Below are 17,427 nucleotides of genomic sequence, written 5' to 3' on the forward strand. Positions count from 1 at the left end.
TCAATGATGTGTTCATATGAAACATTGTAGGAAGGAGATGCTTCACTCTGTCTTGTGATTCAGTCAAGAGGAGAGCATCCTGTCTCATGACCTGATCAACTGTCCTGTCAGAACAATACTCTATTTTGTAACCATGTGTTATGTTCTGTTAATAAAAGACGACTGCAGGAGGGGGGTCGGAGAAAGAGTTGAAAGTTGGGTTGGGCTCTTTCCTCTCCTGCAGAAGCTGTTGTTGAAAATCCCTTACTGTGTTTTCAGTCCTTCTTTTACAAACCTACATTTTTGAACCTAACAGTAGCAGTCTGTGCCGCTGTTCTGTCCATCTCTTTTATTGTGACTTTGGAGATGACACTTCACCAGACTTTCCTGCTTTTGGTGGTCAGAAGGCCTGGGGGCAGCCTTGCTTCTCAGTCTGCCTCAGGGTAGCTGTGGCTATAGGGAAGTTTACCACCACGGATGTTCGTGAGAATCACTGAATGTAACACAGAGCACTTTAGGGTCCCTGTGCTTCTTAAAAATAGACCATGTACCATTAATGTTGGTCTCCAAGTCCAAGAGAACTTTGTAATCTTGACTTCTTTCATTATTGTTTTAATAACTGGAATACTCATTAAATCTTTACTTTTATTTTATTTTACATTATATCTTTACGAAACATTAATCTCAGCTAGCATTGCTTGGCAAGCATCCTGTGTTTCCTGAATGCCTCAGGAAGCAGAGCCACAGCTGATCACATCTCTGCCACCCAGTATCAATACAGGAAGTCATGCACAGAAACCCAGACCAAGCATGCATGTACTGTACAGAAGATAGTGATACTTCTCAGAAAACTTATAACCATTCTTTGTTAGTTCAATGGCATATTTTATCTTCTGAATACTAAGACTGTTTTTGTTCATAATCATCTAAATTTATCAGTACTAAATAGCTTGAATCAGCACCTGTTCTGGGAAACGCTATGAGCTCGATTTGAATAACTGCAGTCAATAATTTCCTATTATGCAGTATTGTAGTTGGTTTCTAATGTCTTTATTTATGTCAGCTTCATGTTTTGTTGTTGGCCATATGAGTCCAATTCAAATTCAGCAGAAAGCTGTGCAGAATAACTGGATTGCTCATGCTACGAAAAGGCATTTGAGATACAAAGCAGCAATGCACATTATGCATCAATAAATTTAAATGCTTTCTAATGGATTTTAATGTATTTAAAACCAATAAAATGATCCTCAGGATTAACATGTTAACTTTTATAGAACCTGAACAACATCTCAGTGAGGAAATGCCACCTCTACATGAAGCTGTTGATGACCTCAAGTTAATATTACATTTTGTGTCAAAGCATCAGAGGCTGCAGTGATGAAACCATCACTTTCTTCTTCCTGCAGACTCTGGGGGACCAACAAGTTTGACCTTTTCTGCGCTTAAGGGGTTTTCTTCTCTAAGCTCTAGCACAAACTCTCTGTTTACTGATTTGAACCTTGAGATTATAATGTTAGCAGGAAGCTGTGGTGTCTTTGACAAAATTTTCAGAGGTGTGATGAACACCCCTCATAAGTAAAGCGTCTCTAAAGTACATCAGCCCAGGATGGAGATAACAGTGCTCTGTGCTGTTGTTGGTGAGTAAAAGATGGCCTTTTTTTCCTCTTTTATTTTAACGATTCTTACTTCTAGGTTATGAATCTTTCATCCAGAAATAATCCTAGATAATCTTATACTAACGTAAAGATCTGAATTATTTGTTATAATGGATTAAGTGAATGAAAAACCTAAATGTCTTTCCAAAGGAAAGTGCTTCTCAAAAATGACTTTTCTCATTGGGGAATCTTTATTGTTCTTACACATCAATTTATTTCCTACTTTAATGTTCTTCTATTGGACTCTATTAGTATCTATTAAAGGTCTAATAGATTATATATCTGCTGAGCTGCTATTGTTGTAACCAGCACTTCGCTGCAGCTGCATCAACTCTACTTCCTTACTGTGGTGATTGACAGACAGCATCACTGCAGACTCATCTCTCTGTTATGAATGTTATTCAACATTTGATTAATATAAAAAACTCTGAAGGGAAAATAACCAGACAGAGCTTTATTGCTTTGTAGTTAAATTTTGATCTGTAAAGAGATTATAAAGAATATTTCCTTACTTTACGTTTTTCTCCTTTTTGCAGCTTGTCTGAGCGTCCTTCCCAGCAGATCCCAGTTCTTTAAGTATGAGTCTGTTACTCTGAGCTGTGGGGGGAACTCTACTGAGTGGAGAGTCAGAAGAAACACTTCAAAAAACATACATGGACACTGTCCATCCTATTCAAATGAAAGAAATAACTCTACATGTTTCATTGATAATCTATATGAATTAGACTCAGGAGTTTACTGGTGTGAATCAGAAGCAGGAGAACGCAGCAATGAAGTCAACATCACTGTAACAGGTGAGTTAAAACAGAGCAGAAGATGATCTGAAATCATTTTTTTATTGAGTCTGATTCAGTCTGAGGAGAGCTGACCTGTTTGTGGTCTACGGGAGAGAAAAGCAGATAACAGGATGTAGTTAAACAACAGAAAAGGTGTGAGCTTCATCAACTAGGTTTAAGATTTTAAACGTTTGGTGTGGTTTCTAAGACTTTATTGAAGTCTGAGGTTGTCCCATTAACTTCAAGATAAGAGAACATAGTCTGTATCCTGTTCGATCTTTTTAGCATTGTCATGACTATTTCTGCTGCTAATCAGAGGACAAAAATTTACAATAAAAAAATCTAAAAATAAAACATTTGCATGAAGATAACCATTGTCTTAGTTGCAGAGGTGGAAAAAGTACTAAAATATCATACTCAAGTAAAAGTGCCAATACTTGGATGAAATACTACTCAAGTACAAGTGAAATTATCCATCAGAAAAAATACTCAAGTGAAAGTAATAAGTAGCTAATTTAAAATGTAGTTACTTAGTTACATTTAAAAAAAAAAACTGTTGAACGGGGCAGGGGATCTCTCCCATGTAGTGAAAATAGGACAAGGAGTCATAAATCCTAAACTATTTAGTTTTTAATTAAAGAAAAATCTATACAAATGTATACACATGTAATGACAAGATAACACATGTCACACATGACATTTAAGACCCATTTAAGACCAAGGATTTTCGTCGTTTTGGGCAGCAGAATTCGATGTTTCAGCTAGCATTTCTAGTGAAACGTTCTCTGAACCGTCGTCGCTCTCCTGATCCACCTCCATCTCGTTCCTAATCTCCTACAGAAGGACGTGGCGCCTGGTAGCCTAGATCTACATGCTGATCTCGTCAGTCGCTGTAGTGCTTCCCGGCCCGATTTTTTGTCTTCCTTTCGGTTTTCCAAAGTTTTTTTTTACTCAGTAAGGGATGTGATTTGTAATGTAACGAAATACAATACTTCACTCAAAACGTAATCAAGTAAAATTTAAATTAACGATTTTAAAAACTACTTTAAAAATACAAAATACACAAAAAACCTACTCAATACAGTAACTTGAGTACCGGTAAATGTATTTCGTTACTTTCCACCTCTGCTTAGTTGATTCTAAACTATACGTATAATGTTTACATGAGGCTGTTTTCTCTCCTGTTTGTAATTACAAAATAGAATCCATGTAATGTTTTTGTTTGTTAAATAGGGATTGATCAAACTCTAAACTTTTATCATGTGGTCTTGTTCGTCACTAAGGATTTTATAGAGAAACAAGCAGCTAGTATAAGATTAAAGACCAATCCTTGATTGTTTATGAATCCTGTTAGAGTTCATCTGGGTTCAGAGATTATAGGCTAATAATGACATAGTTATAAATGTGGGTTTCTGTCTGTTTATGTTGTTTTTCTCAGCTGGATCATTGATCCTGGAGAGTCCTGAACATCCAGTCAGTGAAGGAGACGAAGTGAATCTTCACTGCAGAGCCGAGAAGTCTTTCTCCAATCTAACTCGTTTCTATAGAAACGGGGTGCTCATTGGGAACAGCTCTACAGGAACCTTTAACATCCAAAGTGTCTCTAAATCTGATGAGGGACTCTACAAATGTAACGTCTCTGGAGTCGGAGAATCACCAGAAAGCTGGTTGGCTGTCAGAGGTAAGAAAAAGATGCTCAGGAAGTCCTAAAGTTTCCTCTATTTCTGTTTGCATTTTCATTTTATTGTGCCACAAAAATTATTTCCATACAACTTTTACATTTTTTAATCTAATCAATCTATGGTCAATTATTTATTTATATCTCACACATTCCTTATAAAACAATTTATCTAATGTTTCCTTATTTCAAAACATTTTATATTTCAAATAAATAACAGAAAACAGTTAATTGGATTAAACTGGTCTGAATCTGATTGATCTGAATTTCATTTGGACGTAGATTGACTCTGTTTAACCCTCATTTGAGCTGTTTATAAAAAGTCTTGACGTTACATCCGTTATAATTTGGTTTTACGTCTATATTAGATCAGCGGAATATGAGAGAATAGTTGGATTTATCTTGTCTAAATTGGAATAATATCCCTCCTTAGACAGTGCGTGATCAGTTCTTATGTTCTGTGTTTTAAGTTAGCGTGTGGCTTATCACCCAGAAAGCTGTCCATATTATGTTTTTATCTAGGCCAGCTAACCCGCTGTCTTTGTATTTTAAAGAACGCAGTCCTAAAACGCCTACTGCTCCCCTCGCACACATACTACTTCCTGTTGTGGTCTGCTTTCTGTTGTTGATCATGCTGATGTTGCACTGCCTCTGGAGAAACCACAAAGGTCAGTATGTTTTTTTTATACAAACAGTCACAATTTTCACATCCTGCTTTCTTTCTATATTCAAGGCTCAAACATTGATGGTGCCAATGGTACTTTCCATTTCCTATCAAACACAGAGGGGCTTGTTTTATTATAAAAGCTCTACAACCTTTACCTAAGCCCAAAATAATTTTTATTTCTGGAAGATTTACCTTTAGATGTACGGATTAGCTACATTTAAGGTGATGATGTTTTGGAGTGTTCCAACCTGAATCTAATAGAGAATCTGCAAAGGGTGATTAGGGTGATGGCAAAGAGGCCTTCTACCACCAATATAGATAAGTAATCTTATGTACGGTATTTAAAACGATGCATTACAATGTTGACATCTTGTTTTAAATAAATGAGAATTATTCTTATTGTAACCTAACATTTTATTGTATTTAAGAGATGCCAGTGAAACCTGGCAGATATTTAAATATAATACTTTTGTTTAGCTGAGGGACAGTCAAACATATTCTAGCCAAGTAGAACAGATTAATGACAGAAGAGACAGAAGAAATGTTCATCTTAATTCACTTTTGCAGTTTAAATATCTGATTTGTCTTTTGGCACATTAAAGCACCATAGAGCAAAAATTAAGATACAAATGTTGAGGTTTGGGATTTTGCAATGCAAAGAAGTCTAAATGATAATACAAGTGTGTTGTTCTTTTTTTATTATTTCATATATATATATGTTTCTTTTTATATAAATTGTATTTATCAGTCATATTTGAATTTGATGTCTCTTCAATGAAGAGTTTAAATAGAAATAAAAGAGGAAAATCTTTGTAGCTTGAGCTGAAAGAAGCACAGTCAAAATAAACCACATCAAATTTCTGTCTTCAGACTGAGGTTGGTTTGATTTAAAGGTTAAAGAAACACTGACATGAAAAAATAACATTGTCCCTTAGGTAAGGAAAAAATATATATTTTTAGTAAAATGTCTCTTTCTAAATAAACCCACATCTAAATAGAACTTAAGCTCATTTTAGCTTATTTAAATTCCAGATTAGATACATAGCAGTTAAGTCTGCCTTTTAGTGACTGGCAGACTTTAAAGGTTCTCATTTTATTTTAACAAATTTTCAGCCAGTGATTTGAGGACATCAACTTCATTTGACTTTTATTTCAGGCAAAATATAGGAAACAACCACGTAATATTATTTATTGTGTAGGAGAGAGAAAAATCAAAGAGCTAAAGGTCATGCATACAACTGCATGCATCAGATCAGAAAATGGCGGGTGGCAAAGTATTCATGGTGTTTCAACAGATTATTACGGTGCACAAATTAGTCCGTGGCAATGGTTATACTGAAGTTTAATGAACCTTATGCTTACCCAAAAAAAAAACAAAAAAAACTACAGAAAAGGAGAGGGGAGACCTGTCCAAAATGTATAATAGTTAAAACATTCTTGCCAGGCATATGGAATTAATCAAAAGCCAGAAAACCGTAACACGGATGCCTTTTCATTCAACATAAAAAGCTTTAAAGGCTTCAAAGGTTATTCTGAAGTGGGTGGATTAGACTGCTAAAAGGATAACTATGTGGGGATTTTATTCATAATGATAATGAATAATAATGAAAATAATAATAATTCTTATTAGTCATCAATGCATCTTTAGCCGATTTGGATCAAAGAAATTCCTATGTGTAAAATATAGAAACTAGAAAATTCATGAGTTAACTTTAATTGTAAAAATGTTTGTCTATGTAAATGAAATAAAGACACATAATTTTCTTTTCTATTTCATCTTTGTCTGATTTCAACATTATTTAAACACTCAAAAAATCTTTATTTGTTACCCATCCTCAAGCAGCAGTCTAGTTTCAGTTCAGCCCATCCAGAAAAAGACAAAACACAGACAACACAGCTACAAACAAAGGCAATGGGGGGACAAAAAAAATGATCACAGTGGGTGACAGCAGTAAAAGGACAAAACATATTTCACACTTTATCCTAAGAGGGTGAAGTCTGAGATTGCAAAAACAAAAAACAAAAAACTAAGAACAAGATGCAACACAGACACAACTCAACATCTTGCAGGGATGGAGGTTAGAGGTTGGTTTTTAAAGCGTGCATACATTTATATCTGTGAGAATGTGTGGGTATGTGCTAAGTTTGTGCAAGACAAGTGCATAAAGTACTGTTCCTGGGGCCAGTATGATGTAATGTAACGTAATGTTCATCAACGGGATACGCACAAACCAGGTTCACAGACCTCAACATTGAAGAGAGGCGACAGAAGGAGCAGAGGGTCATGTTTATATAATATCCTGGGGAGTTGAGATTGAGCCAGATTACAAATAGGAGCAGATTGTTTAGGTGAGGCTGACTGCTGGTGCCTCACTATGGTGAATCCAATTAGAAAAATGATTGTACCTTCAACCATACCCAAGCCTACAACTTTCTCAAAGATTATACCATGTCACGTCTGAATTAACATCTCAGTCTAACTCTCATGAATCCATTGTGTGTCCAAAGAAAAACGTCCCATCTGGACAGGAGGGTTCCCCTTACTCTGTCCTTCTCTCAAAAGTAAATTTGATCAATTGATAGACCAGCTGAACAGATCCATAATTCACAGTTCTAGAAGGTATGTAAAAAGAAGCTCCAAAAGAGGATAAGACACAGCTGAAGCAGGGCAGACAGGGGTAGGGTGTGGTAGAGAGAGAAAAAGCATCAACTTTTAGCTAAAGCAACGGAACGAAACACATCTAGAAATGCATTAACAGTGGTCTTTATACCCTTACCTGTATATATTTATTTTATCTCTTGCTTATGTTACCAGGCTCTAAGGAGACAAATTGATGATACTGCATTACTAAACAAATCTTGTCTGCTGTGGTAAACATGGGCTGTGAAAAGAGCCGCGCTCTGCCCACGCACGTCACATACTGCCTGGAGGGTTCGTCTCTACCTCTTAGTTAAGACAGTCGCTGAAAGCCTGTTCTTTGTGTAGATGCTGTAGATAGCTAATCTAGAACCTAAGGAGTTCCATCCAAGCTTGAAGGGGAAAGGAAAATAAAACATGTGAAAGAGCTAGAGGAGCAAAAATAACTATTCAGTATTTGTGTGTTCACAAACACATGAAAATTAATTTTGATCAGCTCTTACCTCAACTGTTCAAATCAACCCACCATGTGTTGACCAATCATGTTGCAGTGTTATGATGTAGGGCGTTGCCAAACCCAAAGCCTCAACTGTTACCGGTAGGTTTATTCTTTATTAGTCATGTGTAATACTTATCGGTTAGCCGCAAGATACATGTACACTTTCACCTTAATCCTATTTATCTTGATATACTGTATATATGTTGTTTATTCTTAATGCACCTTTTTCCTCTTTGTTTGCACCTTCTTTAATTATTATGCCAATTTGTGACCAGTGAATTTCTCCGCTGTGAGATCAATAAAGCTCCTCTAATCTAATCATTAGATGGGGTGGACGGCCTTCCTTCATATGGTGAATCACATTGTGTGTACAGAAACCATCTAATAAGGACAATTTTTTGTCTGTACAGCAAGCACAGGATAATGATATATCCTGGAGCCAGACTGATAAAAAAGAGCTATCTCTAAACCTGAGGTGTAGAGGCAAGAGGCACAAAGGTCCGGGCATGGATGGCATGTCAGTTTTTGACAGAACCAGCTAAGCATCCACCTGATGCAACAAATAGACTCATAAGGTATAAGAAGCAGGAAATGACCTTGTTCGGGGCTCATTTTCTGGATGCCGTCGCATGCTGAAGACTTGAGCCCACAGCTGTGCCGACTCCAAGCAATTTTTCTGGCCTGTAACAATCTGAACTGGAAAAAAACTTAATATTTATTCATTTTTTTAGTCATTTTATAGAGTTTTACCATGTTTTGAGTTAAGAGTAATTAAACCAGGTAGCTTGCTCCCAGGAAAAGAACCAGAAGGGAAGTTCTGGGGGGCATAACTTCCATTTTAACACAATGCAGATGGATCTGCATGCGGGTCCTACTATCTTATCAGTTTTTTTGGAGCTTTTTGTTGTTATCAGAATTTATGATTTCATCCAGAAATAATAATAAAAAAAATGAACAGAGAGCATTGTGTGCATTTTGTGGTACTAAGATGTACCATCCTGATTGGCTAAAACCAAATTTTGGTCTAGGTGACAAAGTGAAGTTTCACCCAATCAGCTCAGAAAGTTTTGCCAAACTACTCTACTCTTCTGAAAGGATTTCTTTGGAAACAGGCATAGATTGGTGATGTAAAGAACTAATATGAGTGTGTTACAAACTGTCAATTCAACCTGCCAGGTTGGAGCAAGAGAGGAATGTAAATTTGCAAGCAAATAGAGAAATGTGAGAAACTACGGCAAAAATTCAGATTCATAAGGAAATGCCACAACATTAACAAAGAAACAAATGGAGGTGATAATAACACATCCATGATGAGGAACGTGTACAGATAGAGACTAGGTGGTGCTAGAGCACCTACCCTTTTACGCAGGACCAAAAAAAGTGCCCTAATAATGAATACATTTTTTAAAAGTGTAGCTTTAGTGTGTGGCCAATAATTGACAAAAATGTACCAAACCACTAACTTTTATACTTTTGCACAACAACAGCACCCCACCTCTGCTCACCCCACGCCAAAACTTGAATAGTTTGCAGTGATTATTTTATAGACACTAATGATTAATTATACTGCATTTTGTTGTAACCAATTTTTTCATGAAACCAACCTGTAGAGCAGGGGTGCCCCACCAGTTGATCGCGATGTACCAGTCGATCGTGGGCGGAGTTTAAGTTGATCTCGAGAAGTTTTACAATGTAGACCTATTTATGGCTATGACCAAAAGAAATGTAAAAAAATAAATAAATAAATAATCAAATCATTGATCACAAGAGGCCAAAGTGTATTTTCATAATAATAAAATGAAAAATAAAAAGTATGCAGGGAACCTTTTTTTATGCGTGCTGATTGCTAGGCATGGTTTGCCACGTTTGCTAGGGTGTTACCAGGGACTCTAAAGTGCGAAGATGAATCTGAAGAGATAATGAGATAATCTATCACAGCCAATGGGGCTCCATCTATGGTTGGGTGTACTGCTGGATTCGTTGCTCTGTTCAAGCTGTCTGAAACTTTACCGGATTTTTCGAGCTACCACTGCATCATTCATCAACAACAGATGATGAATGATGCAAAGTAGATCTTGGTTTAAAAAAGGTTCGGCACCCCTGCTGTAGAGTGTCCGAGTTTATAACATTATTAAAGGCATTTATTAGACAGAATAGGGATATTAATTTGAAACAGGCTGCATACATGACGTTTAAGCTGTGCCAGTAATAAACACAGCTAGGACAGACAGCAGTGCTATGCGCCACACAATGTGCCCTTTTGCTTCTACTTGACCAACTGCCCTCCAAAATGTCTGTGCACAGCACTGCCGACGACATTAGTTTCTGTAGTCTACACTCTTTAACCTCTCCGTAATGACCTCTTATCTCTCACCAAGGTCTTTCAAAATAACATGGTCCAAAACAAGTTCCAGAGTTTCCTGTCATTAACAGGCACCCCATTCAGTTTTGTCTTATGGAGGGCAACGTTCATCTCACTGTTTAAGCAGAGGGTGAGCACTCCAGTTGACATGAAAAAGAAAACTACTTTCTGAAGAAATATGTTGCTGGTTTTCCACAGTAAAGGAACCTTTAACTGAAGTGACATCAGCACCTGTCACGATGCTTGGAAAAAACTGATTGATGGTGATTCACTGCTAAGAAATTTCAGAGAAAAGTCCTTTAAGTGGCTAAAAATTTCGTCTAAAGATGCTGAGGACCACAAATATCGTATTTTTTCTCTTTGCCTATAATTTTAAAGGTTATATATGAATAACAAGTGTGAGAGAAAACTAAATGTTGTCCATGAATTACCAGATTGGGCAGCTACATGCTGGTCATTTATAATCTTGTTAATAATTCCTAACCTTTGCTAAACTCCTTTTAAATAAATCTTATTAGATTGCTTGGAATTAGTTCTTGGTAGATGAGGCTTTATGAAGTGTTTCAGCAATCTCCCCAAACTGTATTGACACTGCGTTGGTTCCCTGTAACTATGTTGTTCTATACTGACACCTGTTGGATCTCAAACAACATTGCATGCTGCTTAGTATTGAATATACTGATTCGACGACCAAGTATATAGAGAAATAAAAGTTAATTTACTATAGCATGTTGTTTTATTTTATCCCTCATTGTAAGTTATTTAAGTGTCAAATATGTTTTTTTTTTGGAATATAAAGTTGATAAATATGGCGGATATGTGACAGTATGGAATAAAAGTGAAAGTTTTGTGGATGGGATGTTGCTTATTGACCTGTTTTTGATCGATTATTACTAATTAATTATTATTCAGATATTTATTTACACAAATATTTTATTTTATTTTTTAAGTTCCAGTGTTAAGGCAATTCAGTCTTTTTGCGGAAAGTTATTTTAACCACTCTGAATGGCAAAATATATTACGGGTCAAATATTATTTATCCCGGTAGGAGCCATAATACAAGGCATTTGTGTTACACAGCTGTGGTGACACATGCAGTCACTGATTATCATTAAGCTCTATTGCATGTGGCATAGTTTTGACTTATATGAGATGTATAGTTGCATAACATTGATCTAAATTTATAATCTATAATGATTACTGTTACTGTGTCTCAATGACTTATTTCTGCAGGTAGACTGGATCGTTCTGTCTCCTACACTGATGTAACCATCTCAATGGAAATGATACCTCAGAGAACTTCATGTGAGTGCATTTAAGAAACATTTAAATTAATTTTGTTTATGTGTTTTTTATAAACTGAAGAGATCAGCTTACTAGAGACTTACTGATGTTTATAACAATATAAACAAACTGGACTTAATTCTATTAATGCTCAATAAACCTGGCTCCATCTGATATGGTTTAAATACTATTTTGATGTGCAGTCTTATTGTCATCTCTTCTTTCTAGTACATCATATACTACACCAAAATCCACACGTTTGATTATAAATCAGAAGAAATTGGCAGCATGAAAACTAAGGAAGTCATGTTAACAAAAGGTAGCCATAAAAAAGCAAAATTGTAATAAATACAAAACAGTTTAAAGGCTGACAGTTAGAAAAATGTAAATGTCATCATTTTATTTGTACTAAGTTACACGCATTTGACCTGCTAGGAATGTTGTTTGTTTTAATTTCACGAAGAGAGCAAATATTTCTCTTAGGGCCTGATCTTATCCAGTTATGCTGCCGCAGTTGATTGATAACTTCTGACCCCTCCAGTTACTCCTTTAAAGTCCAATAATAAAAGAAGGGGAAATGGAAGTCCCAGCAGAGTTGACTACAGACTTTTCAAGGGGTCTCTTCCTTTGGCTGGTCTCTCTTCTTTTCTGCAGAAAAGTCACTTGCTTTGTGTTGGATTTCATTTTTAGGACAATAGGGGTTATTATTATTATTAAACCCTAACATCTTATCTACAAACACAGATATTTAAAAAAGCTTGCTCTGACTGTAGCAATTTGGTTTTAGAGGGACCCAATTACTTAGATGGAGTCCTTCATACAGTAAGCAATATATTCTGCATGTTGCTGATGTTCATCTGTTTCAACACGTGAGTCAAATGAATAATTTATTTCAAGGCCTTTGTAGAAGATTCTGAGTCTGTGGAGGAAATACAGCACTATCTAAGCTTGGCTGAACCAGGGTAGATTTTCTCCAGCACTACATCCATGTTTAATTCCATAAACATGAAGCACGCTGGCTTGTGACGTCATTGCGTCCTCTACTGCGGGACACATAAGCCCTATGAATGCAGTTTACACAGGAGATCACATACAAGTCGCATATATTTGGAAATGTGGATGGCAATTTAAAAAAATCGGTTTTCACAAAAAATCGGAATTGAGCATCAAGGCCTGCAGTGTGAACGTAGCTTTAGTTAGCAGCTAAGATTCAAAAGTTAAGTAGCCTAGCCTTACGAACACTGAACGTTACACTGAACAGGAACATGCGTTTAAAAGAGTGATTCAAGGTTGAGAATATATATATATATATACAGAAATAACCTTGGTAAATTTGGTTGCTAAGCTTGCTTTGCAACAACTTCGTTGACTGTTCCGGAAAAAGCACCAAGTAGGAGATACCTGACTCAATCTAATATGCAGCACCTGTGCTTTGTGTTGATCTTGCAATGTGCCAAAATTCCCTAGTGGCAGAGAGTGGTATCACGGGGACTTGACTGATAAGGTGCCACAGACACTATTTCATGCTTTATAGCAGAGATGGCAAAAGTACTCAATTTCCGTACTTGAGTAAAAGTACAGATACCTGTGTTAAAAAATACTCTGGTAAAAGTGGAAGTACTGATTAAACTTCTTTACTCAAGTAAAAGTAACAAAGTACAGGTTTGTAACTTTACTTAAAGTATAAAAGTAAAAGTAAAAACCACTTTTTTCACGCCGTTGCCTACATTTTAAATGGATGTCTGCCAATAGGACTAGATCTCCGTTGTGTTCATTTTCAATCATCTCGTCGTCCATGCTACTATGCTAACGCCACCGCCACCAAGCTGCAATGATTTGCCGCCAATGAATACCGCCGAATCTGTCGATTCATCTTGTAGTGGTGCGTCAAATGCAACGTAGATTCCCATCCAATTAGATTGAATTTGGTATTGATTACGTGAAAAATAATAACGGTAACTCCATTGAAATGATTCAAAACTAAAGTAACGAGCCAATTTTTTAAAATGTAAGGAGTAGAAAGTACAGATATTTGTGTAAAAATGTAAGGAGTAGAAGTAAAAAGTCACCATAAAAATAAGTAGTAAAGTAATGTAAAAATATCAGAAAAATCTACTTGAGTACAGTAACGAAGTATTTGTACTTCGTTACTTCCCATCTCTGCTTTATAGACAGTAAGATGTCATCACAGACTGTGTCTCACAGAAAGTATTTTACAGTATTTTCAAAATACAAAAAATACACAACACTACGGTGGCCCTGAAGTGCAAACTGCAACTAAAAATCTAAAAGCGCAACTACATTAAGGAAATTGCAACTACATAAAGCAAAGCGCAACTACATTAAGAAAAACAAAACTACATAAAGCAAAGCACAACTACATTAAGGAAAACACAATTACATTGACCTACCAGAAAAGGTCGGTACCAGTGGGAAACATGAGACATCGCTGATTGGACGACGGCACTTCTTCTGTTTAGTTTTATTAATATGAATATGAATCAGTTACCTCTGTCTAGTACTGATCTTCTATTTTTATTTTTTCAGATGTCTGTGATGAGTCAACTTTTTATTCAACACTACAACCAGTGAGATGCTGATAGCAGGAGAACCAGCATGATAATTTATAAAAAATATTTTAAAAAGTGCACATATAATTGATACTTGATGATGGACTGCAACGTATCCCCAACATTCCTGAACTCATGAGCAGGATGAGAGTTTACCTTTCCAATGATAAAGCTTTGTTATTTTTTAGAAGGTTTTTTTGTCTAAATCTAAAAACCTGATAGATTTTTCTGGAATCAATTATTTGGTACGTTTTTAGATGTTTCAATGTTTTTGATGTATATACTAAGTTAAAATGTTAAGTGTCCTTTGACTTGTTTACAATACTGTCTTTATCAATGTATACCGTATAAATAGTATGTCTATGTAAATATTTACTGGTTGTTAATTTTTTTATTATTTCATATCCTATCATTATATTTTACCCATATGATATCTGGATAACCCCATCAATGGACGAACCTTCATTGAAGCCATTTTATATGTTTTTTTGTTTTTTGTTTTTTTTTTATGAATGTTTTAGCATTTTTTATATAATGCTTTAACGTTAAACAAGACAGTTGAACAGTTTTCACTGTAAAGTAGTCAAAATTTGATATTTTTGTTGTTTTCTGCAGGCATATCTTCTTAATGATGTCCTCTCAATTGACTTCAAAAGCCAGTGACAAAACTTCAACCATTGTTGTAAACACAGAACATTCAGTGATAAAGTAAACTAGAATAAACAATTATACTGTTGTACAGCTGTGGGAATGTTTAAAACAAGCTCACTGCAGAGGAAGGAACAGATGATATTCAGGAGGAAAAAAAAATCTATGTTTTCTGGAGAAATAAGAGACACAGGGAGATAAACTGGTTAATTTTACATTCTGCTGCAGTATCACAGCTGCACACACCTGTCTGGTGCAATTTAAAGCTTTAAGTAGACCAGGGGTCCGTTTCAATATGTAGGTTTAACAAACTCAGATTGAAATCCGCAACTCTAAATTGATCTAGCCTAACGTCGGGAACTCGGGCTTGGATCATCCTTCTGGAGGTCTCGTTGCTGCTAGTCGCTGCTCCTCTTCTCCTCTGGATCTCTGGTACCGGCTAAGTTTCAAGCTGCAGAGTTTTGCTCCTCTGGACTTTACATCTTTTTCTGACCTCAGACAGAACTTCACCATATTGTTGACTTACATGCTCATTATCATTCCCTGTTTTTGAGTTTCTGAAGTCACTAACCTGAGTCTCCATCCCTGCAGCGTTTCCAGTGAGCCTGCCTCAGGTTATGAGCAGCCTCACCACCTTTTTAATAAACACCTTTGAAGTTATTACTGTCTGTCTCGTCTGAATTCTGGGTCCAACGTTCTGAAACTTCTGACACATTTACTGTAGTTTCTCATCTAGTTTTGTGATATGTCTTGTTTGAAATATCAAAAATCCCTCTTACCAAGACCTAAATGATTCAAAGGGGAGCTTTGCAGCCTATTGTGATGCAGCCTGGATGAGCACCAGTTCCTTTATTTCCAAAGCAATGGTTAATGGCCAGATAAAAGTGGCTTGTCCCCTTCAGGTTGGAAGAGAGTTCTCACCTCAAATGGAAGAGTTCAAGGATCTTGGGGAGCCATTTACAAGAGGGGGGGAGAATGGAGAGGGAGATTGTCATGGTCTTAGCCCTGATGGTTGGCTTCAACGTTTACTCTTCTCACCTGTCTAATTGGCCCGGTTATTCAGTATGCTCATCTTTTTCAAACTGTTTGGTGAGAGTAACTCTACTGTTCTGAATATTGTTCCAATCTTCTAATCCTCACCTGTTTCTGCCTTTGGGACTCCTGAGTTTTTCCTTTGTCTGCTCTGTTATTCATGTTTAATCTGGACTATTTCCTGGATTGTGCTGGTTTCTTCTGACCTCGGCTTGGATCCTCCTGTGATACCTCCTTGACTCTCTGATCTTCTGGTCTGTTAACCTGTTTCTGCTTCGACTCCGGCTCTGGAAATTCCCTCACAGACACTGTTGCCCCTCGGTGTCGGCTGGCGTCAACTCTGCTCTTCACTCAGAACTGTGGGTGTAGAACCCGCCACAAGCTGTGGAAAAATCTCCTATTCTGATTCAACACCTCCTCTGGGATCGAACTGGACTCAGAACCAGGTTAGTGACTTTTGCTCATAGTCGTGACCGATCCTTTATTCTAAGTCACTAACCTGAGTTTCTATTTCTACAGAGGATCCGGTTTATCAGCCCCAGCTGACGAGCAGCCGCACACTTCGTTGTTTAAATAAACGCTTGCTTGAAATCATCCAGATCTGGCTGCCTAAATATTGGGTCCAACATTCCAAGCTTCTGACAGAGATTGAAGGATTGTTGCGGCTGCTTCTATAATGCTGTAATGGTCTGTTGTGTTGTAGAGAGAGCTGAGTGAAAAGGCAAAGCTCTCAATTTACTACTCGGTCTACGTTCCTACCGTCACTTATGGTCATGAAATCTGGATCATGAACAAAAGAACAAGATCCTGAATAGAAGCAGCTGAAATAAGCTTTCTCCACATGGTGGCTGGATGCATCCACGAGGTCGGCACAGCAAAATTACGTAATTTTATGTTTCTATGTCCCTCCACGCTGACTGTGCGGACAGAATTTCTGCATGCAGCACGTAGGAAAATTTGTAACTAGAAGGAAAGGATCAGCACTGGAAAATGGTAAGGGTTTGCAAACGTAAACATCTAGATAGATCCTGTGATTAAGTTAATTAATATTTTCTGCTTGGAATGTCCATGCGTCACACATAATAAGTCCTTAAGGAAGTACTTCAAGCATAAACCCAGCTTTAGAGATAGAGTGAGGGTCGGTCTTTTGGTAGCGGCTCTTAATAGAGCTGCTTAACCTCCTCATTGAGAGGAGTCAGCTGAGCTGATTCACACATCTTTATTGGCTGTCTTCTTGAGGCCTCCCTTGGGAGGACAGGCTGTATGGATTTCTCCAAGATGGCCTGGGAGTGCCTCATATGTGCAACAAGGGAAGTCTGAGAGTCTCTGCTGACATCCAGTCCCAAATAAAGTGGAAAATGACAACGACAATAAGAGTGAAGCTCCCTTGTCATCCAAGAAAACATTAACATTCTTATTATAGCTTCTAATCATCAGATTAGATATAAAAATAAGATTTTTATGATGTAAGTAGAAGAACTTTTTGTCAAAAACCAAATGATTCACTGCTGATCAAACACAGAGACGTTTCAGGCAGAAGTCCTTTGAATAGAAAAAAAAGTGTATCCAGTACTTTGTTTTTTTGTTTTCTTTCCTCTTCATATTGTAACTCTAATGGACTTTTTAGCACCTTTAAAAC

General features: G+C 36.8%; 2 protein-coding genes across 2 annotated transcripts in view; both read left to right on the forward strand.

The window, feature by feature from the left end:
* Nucleotides 1–17,427, forward strand: part of LOC119798687 (myelin-oligodendrocyte glycoprotein-like) — a 153,548-nt gene that overhangs the window by 74,267 nt on the left and 61,854 nt on the right. The window lies entirely within an intron of this gene.
* Nucleotides 1,486–15,416, forward strand: LOC119798683 (Fc receptor-like protein 5). Its single transcript, XM_038308252.1, has 6 exons — nucleotides 1,486–1,616; nucleotides 2,171–2,428; nucleotides 3,849–4,091; nucleotides 4,643–4,756; nucleotides 11,488–11,559; nucleotides 14,086–15,416. The coding sequence occupies exons 1-6, from the start codon at nucleotides 1,586–1,588 to the stop codon at nucleotides 14,136–14,138; spliced, it is 771 nt and encodes a 256-aa protein (XP_038164180.1). The 5' UTR covers nucleotides 1,486–1,585; the 3' UTR covers nucleotides 14,139–15,416.

This window comes from Cyprinodon tularosa, unplaced genomic scaffold (genome assembly GCF_016077235.1).
Source record: "Cyprinodon tularosa strain WSP-4 unplaced genomic scaffold, ASM1607723v1 ctg633, whole genome shotgun sequence".
Classification (NCBI taxonomy): domain Eukaryota; kingdom Metazoa; phylum Chordata; class Actinopteri; order Cyprinodontiformes; family Cyprinodontidae; genus Cyprinodon; species Cyprinodon tularosa.

Coding starts and splice junctions, on each gene's coding strand:
- LOC119798683 (XM_038308252.1), top strand. CDS start 1,586: ATGGAGATAACAGTGCTCTGTGCTGTTGTTG. Junction 4,092..4,642: donor AAGCTGGTTGGCTGTCAGAG/GTAAGAAAAAGA, acceptor TGTATTTTAAAG/AACGCAGTCCTAAAACGCCT. Junction 11,560..14,085: donor GATACCTCAGAGAACTTCAT/GTGAGTGCATTT, acceptor TTATTTTTTCAG/ATGTCTGTGATGAGTCAACT.